Source organism: Papio anubis, chromosome 6, assembly GCF_008728515.1.
Source record: "Papio anubis isolate 15944 chromosome 6, Panubis1.0, whole genome shotgun sequence".
Lineage (NCBI taxonomy): Eukaryota > Metazoa > Chordata > Mammalia > Primates > Cercopithecidae > Papio > Papio anubis.
In genome coordinates this window covers 92,288,284-92,303,934 of record NC_044981.1, presented here as the reverse complement: position 1 = coordinate 92,303,934, position 15,651 = coordinate 92,288,284, and the positions used below count along the sequence as shown (strand labels likewise).

At 36.5% G+C, this 15,651-nt stretch overlaps 1 protein-coding gene across 11 annotated transcripts in view; it reads right to left on the bottom strand.

The window, feature by feature from the left end:
• Window positions 1-15,651, bottom strand: part of KLHL32 (kelch like family member 32) — a 214,905-nt gene that overhangs the window by 104,019 nt on the left and 95,235 nt on the right. For all 11 annotated transcript variants that reach the window (XR_004184570.1, XR_001901981.2, XM_021936810.2 and 8 more), the window contains one exon: window positions 1,218-1,325. Coding sequence is in view for 8 of the 11 variants with exons in the window: in XM_021936810.2 (XP_021792502.1) it covers window positions 1,218-1,325 (108 nt within the window). In the remaining 3 variants the exon portion in view is untranslated. The remainder of the gene's footprint in view (window positions 1-1,217; window positions 1,326-15,651) is intronic.

Genomic DNA, 15,651 nt, shown 5'->3' with positions numbered 1-15,651 from the left:
AAACTGTAGCAGGGGTGGATGGGCTAAGGGGAGATGTTGATCAAAAGGGTATATAGTTTCAGTTAGACAGCAGGAATAAGCTGTAGTGATCTACTTCACAGAATGGTAACTATAATAAATAATAATGCATTATATAGTTCAACATTGCTAGAAGAGTACATTTAAAATGTTTTCACCACAAAAAAATAGGTAGGTGAGGTGACAGATTTGTTAATTAGTCTGATTTAATCATTCCACATTGTAAACATATATCAGAACATCACCTTTACATCACATAAATATACAGAATTATTATTTGCTAATTAAGAATAAAATTAAACAAAAATAAAATTCAGTAGATAAATGAGCTCCCACACATTCTTCAAGACCCAAATACCACCCTCTCTTTAAAATTTTGTACTGGTAGCCACACTTGACCACATGCATCCTTTTCCCACTCTGTTTTGTATTCTGCTTCTGTTATAACTCTAACACCAGTGAGGATTTTAATTATATATTTAATCATGTATGCCTCTCTTTCTCTCATTAGGATGCGAGCCTCTCAAGAGAAGACGCTTTCATTTTAGCATAGAAGATAATGAATCCAAGTTGGATGAAATGATGCTAAAGAACAAAAATTTATAAAAGGGGAGCTAAACATCCAGTCTGTATTTGAATTGATTTATTTGAGTAGTTCTCAAATGTAAATGGATATCCTCTGATGTCCTATAAATCCTATAACAATTTTAGTCATGAATGTATTAGGATTTCAAACCATCAAAATCTAGTAATCTAAATGCCTTCAATTCTGACTCCGAGGTATGTGGAAGACACGGTACCAAGATGCTGGACATAAATTTTGGGGGCTCTAAATTTTTTGTTTTGTTTTTAAGACAATAAAGCCATGATTGAGTCACTGAGCTTCAGTGATAACAATGAGAATCCATTATCTTGCAAACTGTTTCCCTTATGATAGTTCTTTAAGATATTCAAAAAATTACACCAGCAAGCACTAAGTTCAATTTACAATACTATGTTCACTGTATCATATTTAAAAATCAAATTGCTGTACTTACCTTTCAATAACTTTAGTCATAAAATTAAGTGGATGTGAATCTTATTTTTAACATCAAAATGAGTAACAAGAACGATAACTAAATCTCATACCTCAAGGATAATCTCCTTTGGTTAGGTGTAGTTAAAATATTAAACCTTTCAGATCACGTTTAATACCATACCTGTCCTGTGTATGCAAATTCCAGAGCCTGCTTTAAGCCAAGGCTGGTCACACCATGCAAATTAACTTCATCAGCTCCACTTTCCACCATACAAAGACTGAACATTGCCTGAGGTGAGGAAAGAAAGAAAGACAGTTTTGAGACTGAAAGCAAGGGAGCAAGACAAAATTCTACAGAGACTAGGGAAAACAAAGTTTTACAAATTAATAATTGATTTTGATTTTTGAAATGCTTCTACAAAGTGTCATTGACACAAACCACTGCAAATCATCTTGATGTCTGAACAGTTACAATAACAGCACACACACGATGGCACTCCTCACTATATACAGTACTTCCATATGTAATACACAGTCTCATTTTGAGGTGATGGTATTTAGGCTCACCGAACTCTCTTTCTCTTGGTCCTGGATTCTCATAGCTACCAAGTTATATGCAGCAGTCCCAAATATCCTGCCCAATAGGACATGAAAAGCCTTCATCTCCTGACTTCTCTGCTTTTTTCTGCCTCAGTCCAATGAAACAGCTAGTTCCTCTCATCTGCCATTGTATTAGTTCATTTTCATACTGCTATAAAGAACTGCCTGAGACTAGGGACTTATAAAGGAAAGAGGTTTCATTGACTCACAGTTCAGAATGGCTGGGGAGGCCTCAGGAAACTTACAATAATGGTGGAAGGTGAAGGGGAAGCAAGGATTGTTTTTCACAAGGCAGCAGAAAGAAGAAGTGCGAAGTGAAGGGGAAGAGCCCTTTATAAAACCATCAGATCTTGTGAGAACTCACTCACTATCACGAGAACAGCATGGGGGAAGTCATCCCCATGATTCAATTACCCTCCACCTGGTCTCTCCTTTGACATGCAGGGATTATAGGGTCTATGGGGACTACAATTCAAGATGAGATTTGGGTGGGAATACAAAGCCATGTGTCACACACTCCATTTTAGTGGTTCTCAAAGTGTAGCCCTTGGACCACAGACATCAGCATCACCTGGGAACATGTTTGAGTACAGACTCTCAGGGCTCCACTGCAGACTTATTGCAACTGATACTCCAAGTGGGGCCCAGCAATCTGTATTGTAATAGGACCTCCAGGTGATTCTTATGCCCACTTGAATTTGAGAACCACTAAGCTATTCAGCGCAAGTGAATTTGCCCCCAACCAATTCTCCAAATGGCCAATTTATTGCAAATCAATATGTCAAATGAAAATTTGAAATTAAAAAAACAAAAACTTGCCAAATTAAACAAATGTATGAGTTTCCATAAAAAAATTTAAAAAGGCGGCTGGGCGCGGTGGCTCAAGCCTGTAATCCCAGCACTTTGGGAGGCCGAGACGGGTGGATCACGAGGTCAGGAGATGGAGACCATCCTGGCTAACCCGGTGAAACCCCATCTCTACTAAAAAATACAAAAAACTAGCCGGGCGAGGTGGCGGGCGCCTGTAGTCCCAGCTACTCGGGAGGCTGAGGCAGGAGAATGGCGTGAACCCAGGAGGCGGAGCTTGTAGTGAGCGGAGATCTGGCCACTGCACTCCAGCCTGGGCGACAGAGCGAGACTCCGTCTCAAAAAAAAAAAAAAAAAAAAAAAAAAAAAAAAAAAAAAAAAAAAAAAAAAAAAAAAAAAAAAATACAACCCAACACTAATTTGTGCACCGTTAATCTTTGACTTAAGAAATATAAAGAGAATTCAATTTTGTTTACTGATAATGAGAGAAGTCTTGTGGGAACTGTTCCCTGAGATTCTGCAGTTTAGCTAACTTTATAGTAGCAAAACAAAAACAAAAACACCTCACTATACTATGTGGTATTTAGTCCATGCTGAATTTTTTTAATTTAAAAAATGTGATTTTTTTTTTACTTTTGCCAGTGTATCAATATTCATCTTTTAGAAATTTTGTTTATTTAAATTTTATCAATGCCTAAGGAATGTACATATTTCGGGGGTACATATGATAATTTAATATAGTCATACTTTTTAATGACCAAATCAGTGTATTTGAGATATCTATCACCTTAAAAATGTCTTTTCTTTATGCTTGAAACATTCAAATTATTCTCTTATAGTGATTTTCTTTTCTTTCTTTTTTCTTTCTTTCTTTTTTTTTTGAGATGGACTCTTGCTCTATCACCCAGACTGGAGTATAGTGGCTCAATCTTGCCTGACTGCAACCTCTGCCTCCCAGGCTCATGAGATTCTCCTGCCTCAGCCTCCCGAGTGGCTGGGATTACAGGTGCCTGCCACCACTCCTGGCTAATTTTTGTATTTTTAGTAGAGACAAGGTTTCGCCATATTGGCCAGGCTGGTCTCGAACTCCTGACCTTGTGATCCGCCTGCCTCAGCCTCCTAAAGTGCTGGGATTACAGGCGTGAACCACTGTGCCCAGCTCCTTTCTAGCTATTTTCAAGTGTACAATAGATTACTGTAAACTATAGTCACTCTACTGATCTAACACTAGGTCTTATTTCTTCTATTAAACTGTATATTTGCACCCATTATTCAATATCCCCATCATCCTCCCCCTCCCAACGACCCTTCCCAGCCTACTGGGTAGGGTAACGGGTAACCACCAGTCTACTCTCTGTCTTCATGAGATTCACTTTTTTTAAGCTCTCACATATGAGTGACGACATACATTATTTGTCTTTTTGTGCTTGGCTTATTTCACTTAACATAATGACCTCCAGTTCCATCCACATTGCTGCAAATGACAGGATTTCATTTTTTTGTAACATTTATTTGGGTATATATACCGCATTTTCTTTGTCCATTCATTCACTGATAAGCACTTAGTTAATTCCATTTTCCTTTTTTTTTTTTTTTTTTTTTTTTGAGGGAAAGTTTTTTTTTTTTTTCCCCGCCGGCGTTGCCGTGGGCTGTCCCCCCCCCCCCCCACCCCCCCCCCCTCGGGGTAAGCAATTCTGTTTCCTCAGCCCCCCGAGTAGCTGGGGCTACAGGCACGTGCCACCACACCCGGCTAATTTATATATTTTTAGTAGAGACGGGGTTTCACCACGTTGGCCAGGCTGGTCTCGAACTCCTGACCTCAATTGATCCACCTGCCTCAGCCTCCCTAAGTGCTGGAGTGCTGGGATTACAGGTATGAGCCACTGCACCCGGCCCAATTCCAAATTTTGACTATTGTGAATAGTGCTACAATAAACATGGGAGTGCAGATATACTGATTTCCTTTCTTTTGGATATATAATATATATTTTACAATATACTGATTTCCTTACTTTTGAATATATACCTGTGGTAAAATTGCTGAGTCATATGCAAGCTACATTTTTAGTTCCTTGAGGAACCTCCATTCTGTTCTCCATAGTGGCTGTACTAATTTATTCCCATCAACAGAGTACTAGAGTTCCCCTTTCTCCATATCATTGCCAGAATCTGTTATTGCCTCTCTTTTTGATAAAAGCCATTTTAACTCGGGTGAGGTATTTCACCATAGTTTTGATTTGCATCTTCTGATGCTCAGTGACCTTCAGTATTTTTTTACATATGTCTGTTGGACATTTGTACGTCTTCTTTTAAGAAATACCTATTTTTGCCCATTTTTAAATTGGATTTTTTTTTTTTTTGGCTAGTGAACTGTTTGAGCTTCTTATATATTCTGGTTATCAATCCCTTGTCAGATGGTAGTTTACAAATATTTGTCCCCATTCTGTGGGTTTGCCCTTCACTTTGTTGATTGTTTCCTTTGCTGTGTAGAAGCTTTTTAGCTTGATGAAATTCCATTTGTCTATTTTTGCTTTGGCTGCCTGTGTTTTGGGGGTCTTAATCCCAAAAAGCCTTTGCCTAGACCAATGTCTTGTAGCATTTCCCCAATATTGTCTTCTAGTTATTTCATAGTTGGGGCCTTAGATTTAAGTCTTTAATACATTTTGATTTGATTTTTGTGTATAGTTAGAGATAAGGGTGTAGTTACATTCTTCTGCATATAGTTATGCAATTTTCCCAGCACCATGTATTAAGAAGACTGTCTTTTCCCCATTGTATGTTGTTGGCACCTTTGCAAAGATAAGTTGTCTGTAAATGTGTGGACTTATATTTGGGTTCCCTATTCTATTCCATTGATCTATGTGTCTGTTTTTATGCCAGTACCAGGCTGGTTTAGTTACTATAGCTTTTTAGTACATTTTGATATCTGATACTGTAACGTCTTTGTTCTTTTTGCTCAGGGGGGCTTTGGCTATTTGGGATTTTTGTGGTTCCATTTATATTTAGGATATTTTTTCTATTTCTGTGAAGAACGTCATTGGAAATTTGATATGGATTGCATTGAATCTGTAAACTACTTTGGGTAGTATTGTTATTTTAGCAGTATTCATTATTCCTATCCATGAACATGGAATATCTTTCCCTTTTTTTGGCATCATCTTCTTTCATCAGTGTTTTATAGTTTTCCTTGTTTAGATATTTTACTTCTTTGGTTAAATTGATTCCTAGGTATTTTATATTCTTTGTACTATTGAACTAATAGGATTTTATTTTAACAAATGTATTTTTTTATCCTCACAAGTCTATACATTTTAAATTAATATGTATAAGATGAACAATATAAACTGATGACCCATTATTCCTTGTAGAGATCTTCATTTTCATCTCACTGCATTAGAGAGTTTTACGTTTTCATAATGAAAAGGATTATTTTTGAGAGCTTAATTTATGGTTAAACATTTTACTGTTAGAAACACTAAATTATTGCTCTCTTGCCATTTAAGAAATTTTCCAAAATAGATTTTAAATACAATTTGAAAAAATAAAATAACATTCAGAATATCTTAAAGCTATTGGGAGTATTTAACATATAATATATTCTACTATATTTGATATATTAAAAAGCTAACATTCATAATGTATTTAACTTTCAGAAATTTATCATAAATTTTAAAAATTGAACATTTTTTAGAACTTAGGATGTTCCACATAGTACAGCTTAGTGCCAAGAGAAATTGCCTTGACCACTATATCCCCCTGTAGGAGAAAAGAGCAGGAGGACTCCTACAGTCTTTGCTGCTAAAGATCGCCAGTCTTCACCAACACAAACCCCAGCTGACAGAGATGCCTGGAGCCCACGCTTTTGCATACCCTGGAGCTGAAGGGGGTCACTCTGGCACCCTGCACCTGGTATGGCTTCACATGAGCCTACACCTGGCTGTGATGTCACTTGTCTTGCACCTGCACCAGGACCTGGCAACCCCATGCACCATGACAGTGTCACACAATCCCCAAAACCAGTGCCCCTGCATACCCCTCAGAACTTGCAATGGACCCACAACCACCACACACCCCACCCATCCTCACACCTCAGGTGATTATTTAAGAACCACCACACACCCCACCCATCATCACACCTCAGGTATCATCACACCTCAGGTGAAAGTCTTCCCCACCAAAGCCAGTCTGTAATATCTGAAAGATGTAACTGCTCCTTCAAATGTTCAGACACCAATGCAAGGCTACAAGGAACATGAAATGTCAGGGAAACCTAACATCACTAAAGGAAATGATAATTCCAGTAATGATACCAAAGAAATGGAGACCTATGAATTGCCTGACAAAGTTATTGTTTTAAGAAATTATCATTGAACACAGACAACTCAATAATATCAGGAAAATAATACATAAACAAAAGGGAAAGTTAGAGAAATGTAAATTTTATGTAATACACAAATGAAAGGGAAAATTAGAGAAATGCAAACCACAAAAATGAAGCAAATTCTGAAGCTGAAGAACACAATAAATGAAACAAAAAAATGCAACAGAGAGCTTCAATACCAGACTTGATCAAACAGAGGAAAGAATTAGTAAACTTGAATACTGGTCGTTTAAAATTATCCAGTCAAAGGACAAAAAAGAAAAAAGAGTAAAAAGGAGTAAAGAAAGCCTATGGCTTTTATGAAACAGTATCAAGTAAACCAATTTATATTATAAAAGCTTAATAAAAAGAAGAGAAATAGAAAGGAGAAGAAAGATTATTGAAAACGAATAATTACCAAAAACATTTCAAATCAGGGGAAGGAAGTGGACATCTGGATTGATGAAGCCCAAAGAATCCTAAATAAGTTGAATACAAAGAGATCTGCACCAGGACACATTATAATTAAATTTTCAAAAGTTAAAGACAGAGAATTTTGAAAGAAGCAAAAGAAAAGTGACTTGTCACGTATAAGGGAACCATCTCCATGAGACAATCAGTGGATTTTTTTAGTAGAAATATTGCAGGCCAGAAGAGAGTGGGATGATACATTCAGAATACTGAAAGAAAAAAACTGCCAAGAATACAATATCTGGCAAAACTATCCTTTAAAAATAAATGAAACAGAAAGTCTTTCCCAGGGAAACAAAAACTGAGAGAGTTTGTGACTCCTAAACCTACTTTACATGAAATGGCTAAGGGGGTTCTTCAAATTGAAACAAAAACATGCTAAACAGTAACGTGAAAGCATAAGAAAACATAAATATCACTGGCAAAAGTAAAGATATGGACAAATACATAATAATGTAACACTGTAATGGTGGTGTGTAAGTTACTTTTATCCCAACATTTAAAAGATAAAAGACCAAAATTTGTTGATGGATACACAATATAAAAAGAAGTAAACTCTGACTGCAAAAACATAAAGTTTGGGGGAGGTGGTAAAAGTGGAGAATTTTTGTGTGCAGTTGAGTTAAGTTATCAACTTAAAATAGGCCATTGTAACTACAAGACATTTTATGCCAGGCTTGAGGTAACCACACAGAAAAAAAAAAAAAATATAATAGATATACAAAAGATAAATAGAAAATAATCAAAACAAATACTACAAAAATAATCAAATAACAAAGGAAGATAGCAAGAGAAGATGAGAGACCACTTTCATTCAACTTAGTACTGGAAGTCCTACCCAGTGTAATTAAACAAGAAAAAGAAATAAAAAGCATCCAAACTGGAGAGGAAAAAGTGAAATTATCTCTGTAGATAACATGATTATATATGCAGGAAACCCTGAAGATTCAACCAAAAAACAATGTTAGAACTAAGAAATGAGTTTAACAAAGTTTTTTGGTGCAAAATTAACATTCAAAAATCAGTGGTATTTCTGTACACAAACAGAAAAGTAATAAAAAAGAAATTTAAGAAAACCATCCCATTTAAAAGAACAAAGAAAATACTTAGGCATAAATTTAATCAAAGAAGTGAAAGACTTGTTAACTGAAAGTTATAAAATACTGGTGAAGGAAATCAAAGACACAGATAAAATGGAAAGACATCCATGTCCACGGATTAAAAAACAATGTGTTAAAACGTTCATACTACTCAAAGTGATCTATACGTTCAACACAACCCCTACCAAAATCCAAGTGGCATTCTTTATAGAAATAGAAAAAAAAAATGCTAAAATCAAATGGAACCACAAAAGACCCTGAATAGCCAAAGAAATCTTAAACAAGAAGAACATACTGAAGGCATCATACTTCCTGATTTCAAAATACATTACAAAGCTACAGTAATCAAAACAGTATAGTACTGTCATAAAAACAGATATATAGACCAACTAACAGAATAGCCCAGAAATAAATCCATGCATCTGTGGTAAACTGATCTTTGACAGGGTGCCAAGAACACACAATAGGGAAAGGACAGGCTCTTCAATATATGGTGCAAGAAAAACTTGATATCTGCATGCCAAAGAATAGAATTGAACCCTTATCTCACATCATACGCAAAAATTAACTTAAATGTGTTAATGACTTAAATGTAAGATTTAAAACAATAAAGAAGAAAGTGTAGGGGAAAGTTCCTTGACATTGGTCAAATAATTTTTTGGATATGACACCAAACTACTGGCAACAAAAGCAAAAATAAGTGGCCTTGCATCAAACTAAAAACTTATGCATACCAAAGGAAACAATCAACAGATTAAAATGGCAACCCACAGAATGGGAAAAATATTTGCAAACCATATATCTGATAAAGCGTTAATATCCAAAAATATTTAAGGAACTCACAAAATTCAATAGCTAAATAAATAAATAAATAACTGAACTTTAAAATGATCACAGGACCTGAATAGACATTTTTCCAAAGAAGGCATACAAATGGGCAACAGGTATATAAAAAGATGCTCAATATCACTAATCGTCAGGGAAAAGTAAGTAAAAACCACAATGAGGTGTCTCTTCACATCCGTTAGAATAATTATTACCAAAAAGACAAAAGATAATTGTTAGTGAGGTTGTAGAGAAAAGGGAATCCTTGTTATTATTGGTTGGAATGTACATTGGTACCGCCATTATGGGAAACAGTAGAGAGGGTACTAAAATTTTTTTTTTAAAGAACTACCTTATGATCTAACAATCTCACTTCTGGGTATGTATGCAAAGAAAATGAAATTAGTATCTCAAAGTGATAGCCACACTCCCATGGTTATTGCAGCATTATTTACAATAGCTACAATATGGAAACAATCTTAATGTCCCTCAACGAATATATGGATAAAGAAAATGTGAGATATACACATACACACGAACATTATTTAGCCTTAAAAAAGAAGAAAATCCTGCCATTTGCAACAATATGGATGAACCTGGAAGACATTATGCTAAGTGAAATAAACTAGACACAGAAAGACAAATATTGAATGATCTCACTTATATAGGCATATTTTGGAGATAGAGTGGGTTTAGTTCCAGACCACCTTAATAAAGCAAATATCATAACACAATGAGTCATACATATGTTTTGGTTTCCCAGTACATATAAAAGTTATGTTGACACTATACTATGGTCCATTAAGTATACATACAAAGTGAAGAGCACCTGACATATGGCAAGCTCTTAGTAAAATTTATATTTTGTGGTAACAACAAAATGTAGTGAAGTTTCTTTTAAGTATTCCCTGGTTTAAAGGACTGATATATTAGGAGAAGCACCAGTTTCTGTTGTTGTTTTTTTTTAATCAAGTGTGGCTATAGATAAAAAAGGCTAACAGGAAATTATCTTTAGAGTTAAGTAGATTTTGTTTATGCATTTGTAGAAGATTACCTGAAATTCCAAAATTTAAAAATAGATCACAGTTAAATAAAAACCTTTAGTTTATAAAATGTTGAATTTGCTTCTAAACTTCTTGAAAAGAACCTGAAAGAAATTTCAGTTGTTTTCAGTGTCTGCTTTTTATTACATGGGTGGTTAAGTTTTTAACACTCCCCACACCAACCAAGTTCTTTTTTCAGATCTTCCAGTTGTAATTGCACCTGATGTGCTGACCACCTGCTTGCCACCAATCCCGTATGTACAGCAGGACTCAAATAGCTTAAACTGCAGAAGAATATTCTGGGTTAATGAAAAGGAAAAACTTCCTAAGAACAAAGGTTAAAAAAATAAAATAGGCTGCCAAAGGAGTTTTAAAAATCTACACTTCTAGGGTCTTTCAAAAGTAATCAGGGTAACACTGGCATAGAATAGGGATCCTCAATCAGAGGGTTAGTAGAGTTGGGAGGAAAACACAATTCCTTAAATAGTGTATATCTATATTTGCACGTTTGTATGTGCAATAAAGAGACACCACATTGGTAATTATTTTATATCAATACAATTAAATGCATCTATAATTGCTATATTATAGAGTATGATTGTAGAGGGAAAAAATAGACTTAATTTTATCCTGTTTACATAAGTATTTTTTTGGATCATTGCAATGAACATGTATTACTTATGAATTTCAAACAATTCCCTTTTAAAAACTTGGTTTTATTTTTAATGTTCAGAACTATGCAGGAAGATACATCTGGTTCTATAACCTACTGGTCATGTGGGCAATTTATCTTGGAACTTTGGCTAATTTTTTACCTTCTCTGAGCCTCAGGCCCTTTATCTGTAAAATGGGAATAATACCAACTTCACAGGGTTGTCATAGGTTTAAATACAATTATGCTTAATGTCAGGCATAATATATGGCACACAGTAGATGTTTAATAGGTAGAAACTGTTGCTATAATCCAGGTTGAATGTCTCACTGTCCCATGTCTCCCTTTGATTCCAACTGAAACGACAGCTGAGAAACAGCACCCTCCACTCAACTGCTGACTAAATCCATTCATTTCAAATAGTTTCCAAATGACAGTCTCACTCTAAATCCCTATCTCTGGCTTCAGGACTTCACTTTTGCAACATACTCCTAGACTTCTACTTTATGGAATGACCCCATTATAAAAATCATCACCACCACTTCTATAAATACAGAACTTCCACTTTGACATCACATCATACTGTTTAGAAATTTAACATTGCCCAGGCACCGTGAGTCATGTCTATAATCCCACCACTTTGGGAGGCTGAGGCTGGAAGTTCACTTGAGGCCAGGAGTTTGAGACCAGGCTGGGTAACATAGGGAGACCCTATCTCTACAAACAATTAAAAAAATTAGCTGAGCATGGTGGTATGCACCTGTATTCCCAGTTACTCAAGACGGTGAGGGAGGAGGATTGCTTGACCCCAGGAGTTTGAGGCTGCAGTGAGCTATGATCACACCACTGCATCCCAGCTTGGGCAAGAGAGTGAGACTCTATCTCAAAAAAAAAATTAATGTTAAAAATTTAATGCTTATCACAATTTTTAAAAACCATAATTAACCTAAAGATTAAAAAAGGGAAACTATTATATCAAGGTCAATGTCTTGGATATAATAAATTTAAAAGACATCTCAATTAGGAAGAGCCTCATTGGATATCACTTGGTGATAAGGAAGAACTTGGCCAGTGAAACACCAGTTGCCTAGTCTATCCGAGCTAGTGAAACAATGTCCAGAAACCTGCTAGAGACCACGAGGAAGGCCAAAGTCTCCTTGGCAGCAAAAGAGGTGATGAGACCAACAGTAATATTTTTAAGCATATAACATCTTGAAAAGGTAGACTGCAGGCTCCATGAAGGCAGGTGCCATATCTCCTTTTCTCACTGTGGTGCTCCCAGATCCTAGGAGTACATACATGCAATAAATACAGCAAATGAATGAATCAACCAACATGATCTTCAAAACTCATCTACAGATGATGTCCTACCACCCTACAGTGTCATAAACAAAAAGAATTCATTCTATGTAACAGAGAATGTTCTGCATGAAAGGTGTTTTAGGTACCAAAATGTAAAATCATAACTAAAGAGAAAGAGCATTCACTGTAAGCTAAACATTTGAGAAACACAAGTGAGTTCAAAGCTAGACACTTAGAAAAAAAAGAACATATGTCAATGTTCTCTATCAAGTCACAACATTCTGCCAAAGCATGGGATAAAGTTCTGCTTAGAAATATGAAAGCATTGCACAGACTCATGCCTGGTTCACAAGATTTTGTCTTTGGGAGAGCCTCAGCCAGGCTGAGATTTACAGTCATCACAGCTCATTTGTGGCTGATAACGTGCTGCCACCAACACAAACCTTTCTAGTTTGTGAGTATATAATCCACTTTAAGTGCCTACCACAGAGGGAGGTATGGATTTATGATGTGTTATTCCCTCTTTATTTCACAGAGAAATGACGCAAATTGAGTCCTAAAATCACAGTACGTGAAGTTTTCTATTTTTTTTTTTTTTTGAGACGGAGTCTGGCTCTGTTGCCCAGGCTGGAGTGCAGTGGCCAGATCTCAGCTCACTGCAAGCTCCACCTCCCAGGTTCACGCCACTCTCCTGCCTCAGCCTCCTGAGTAGCTGGGACAACAGGTGCCCGCCACCACACCCAGCTAATTTTTTGTATTTTTAGTAGAGACAGGGTTTCACCGTGTTAACCAGGATGGTCTTGACCTCCTGCCCTCGTGATCTGCCCGTCTCGGCCTCCCAAAGTGCTGTGATTACAGGCGTGAGCCACCGCGCCCGGCCGTGAAGTTTTCTTGAGTCATGTTAGTTGTCATGCAGACACAAGATTAGTTACAGCTACATTTTAGGGTGGTACCTTATGACACAAAACTGACAAGAATTCTACTACATCTTCATAGATAAGTCAAATGACAGATGATAGACTTTTTAAAGCATCTGGTAAAATATGATCTTTTTACTTGGCAAACTATGTCCAGCTTTGGAGTTACACTGAACACAGGCAAAACCACTGCGACTCCCATTTTATCAAAAATACATATAATCTTACAGGTGAAATAACTGAACTGTTTGGAGGCACATTCAACCCTTACATTTTATGAGCATTAAACAGAGTTAAATGAAAGTAAACAGACATGTCTAAGGAAGTCATTGAAAAGAGCAACTTGCAATGATGACAGTATATCCATTACATCTTACATCTTCTATATGCCCACTGTTACATAAATAGTGATGTTTACAATGGTCATGAGGCATTACAGAGATTTGAACTAACTTCTGAATCAACAAAGATTACATTTTGATCAATTTAGTGTTAATGGTTATTAGCCTTTATTATATTTTGGTTACACCTCACATACAGAATGGGTAGTAAATCTCAGTTAATGAGACCATTCAATTAACTGCAATAGCCCATTCCCTTCCATTAGGGAGAAGAGGTTCCCACTCACAGTCAAATTGGACTATTTACCTCCTTTATCTTGCAAATGAATAAAATAACTCAATCCATCTGGGGAGCTAAACGGTCTGAAAGAGTGAGGATGTTTGGTTGGTGATTTTCTTCCTCTTTATAATTGTTTTAATTTTTCCTGCCATAGTATAATAATACTCTCAGAGAATAAAATAACACAAGACAAACTAAAACAGTAAAATTATATTACTATAAATATAATTAGGCAACAAAAATTAATATCTCTAAAATAGTTTTCCCTCACCTTAACCACATAAAATAAAGATCCATCTTATATGCTAAAAATTATGTTACATATTGTTTTTTTCTAAAATCTTCAAATATGCAGCTTGTTTATTTAAAGGATCTAGCTGCGTTTCACAGCTTTGCTCTTGGCACAGTTGCTTCCTAAATTAACTATACAGTGATAATGAGCCCTTCAAAACAAGCATCATTATGGTTTATCCTGTCTGTTTAGAATTCTCCTCCTGAATGTGGCCATGTTTCAACGACCTGGGTCTTCTGGGAGAGAAAAGGGTGGAATAAAAAAAGGACACAAATCAAGTTGTTTCTTAGCCAAAGTTATGGTAATTGTGAAGGCCAGAAACTGCTGCTCACCATGCAGTTGGGTAACTCACAAAATTTGTCCTTGCCAGTCTTTCCATCTTCTGGAAAGTGGCATCCACACATTTGACTTCAGCCTTGGGTTGCCCTCTCAGATCCCTATGGTTCTTCTTATTCCTCTGGTGATTCTGTTACTTTCCAGTTGTATCCCCTGAACATGGGATCACAATATAGTCCTACCCACCATACAAAGAAGTCCATTGTTTAATCTGTCACAAATTTGCCTTTTTCAGATGTTTAGGGATGGCACTTTTACTCTTTCTTAATGAATACATTTGCTAAACCATTATTGAATGAATCAAATTAATCGAAGAGGCTGTTTGATCTCCCTCATATGGCAGCCAATGGCACAATCCTGCTTTTCACAAACTTCTAAGGACACCCCGACTGAGACATAACCTAGATTTCCTGCATTTTGACAGCTGTCCTAAGACAGAATTTGGGACTTGTATGAAGGAATGACTGAGCAGTTGTGATTAGAGTCTGCGTGGATCAGAGAAAGCATGAAAAAAGGAAATTTTTTTTAGAGAACAGTGACATCAGAAAAGGTTGAAAGCCTGGAGAAAAAAAGAAGTGAAGCAACTGAGGAGGCAGAGCGGGGTATTCTTTACTAAGGAAAATATGATAGGAATTCAGGGGGAATTCTCTAAGACCACAAGAGATTCCTATGTGGTTTTCAAAGCTGTGCTGGGTGTGTGTAAGAAGCAGGACTAAACTCTAGTCTCTCTTCTGCAAATGGAATTTTGGAATTTTAATACTTTAGAGATCACTGGCCCCTCCCTACTTAAGGTGTGGTCCCTGGAATCCAGCATTGGTATTGCCAAGGAACTTGTAAGAAATGTAGAATCTCGGCTTCTACCCCACACTTACTAGATGGGAAAGCTGAGTTTTAACGAGAGCCCCAGGTGAACCACATGCACATAAACGTTTGAGAAGCAGAGCTGGGGTAGTCAGTTCTCCCCCTTGCAGCACTCCTTGCATACTTGAATACTTGAGGTGATGAGACACCTAATATTTTTCATGACAGGCTGTCCCTTGCTGGAGAAATATTAGTAAAACCTTCAAAATATTGACTTCTAATCACACTCCTGATAACTTTCTCCCCTTGGCCATAGGAGAAGGTCAATGCGTTCACTCTCTTTTGTGCTTAACCGCCTTTCAAATATATATAGTAACAGCTCTAGAGTCTCCTACTGGAAATAGTATCTAATTTGAATTCTCTGAGTCATAAAAATGTTAGTGCTTGAAGCCAATGCTCGAAGTTTTGTAGGCTGAACAGAAGGTCTG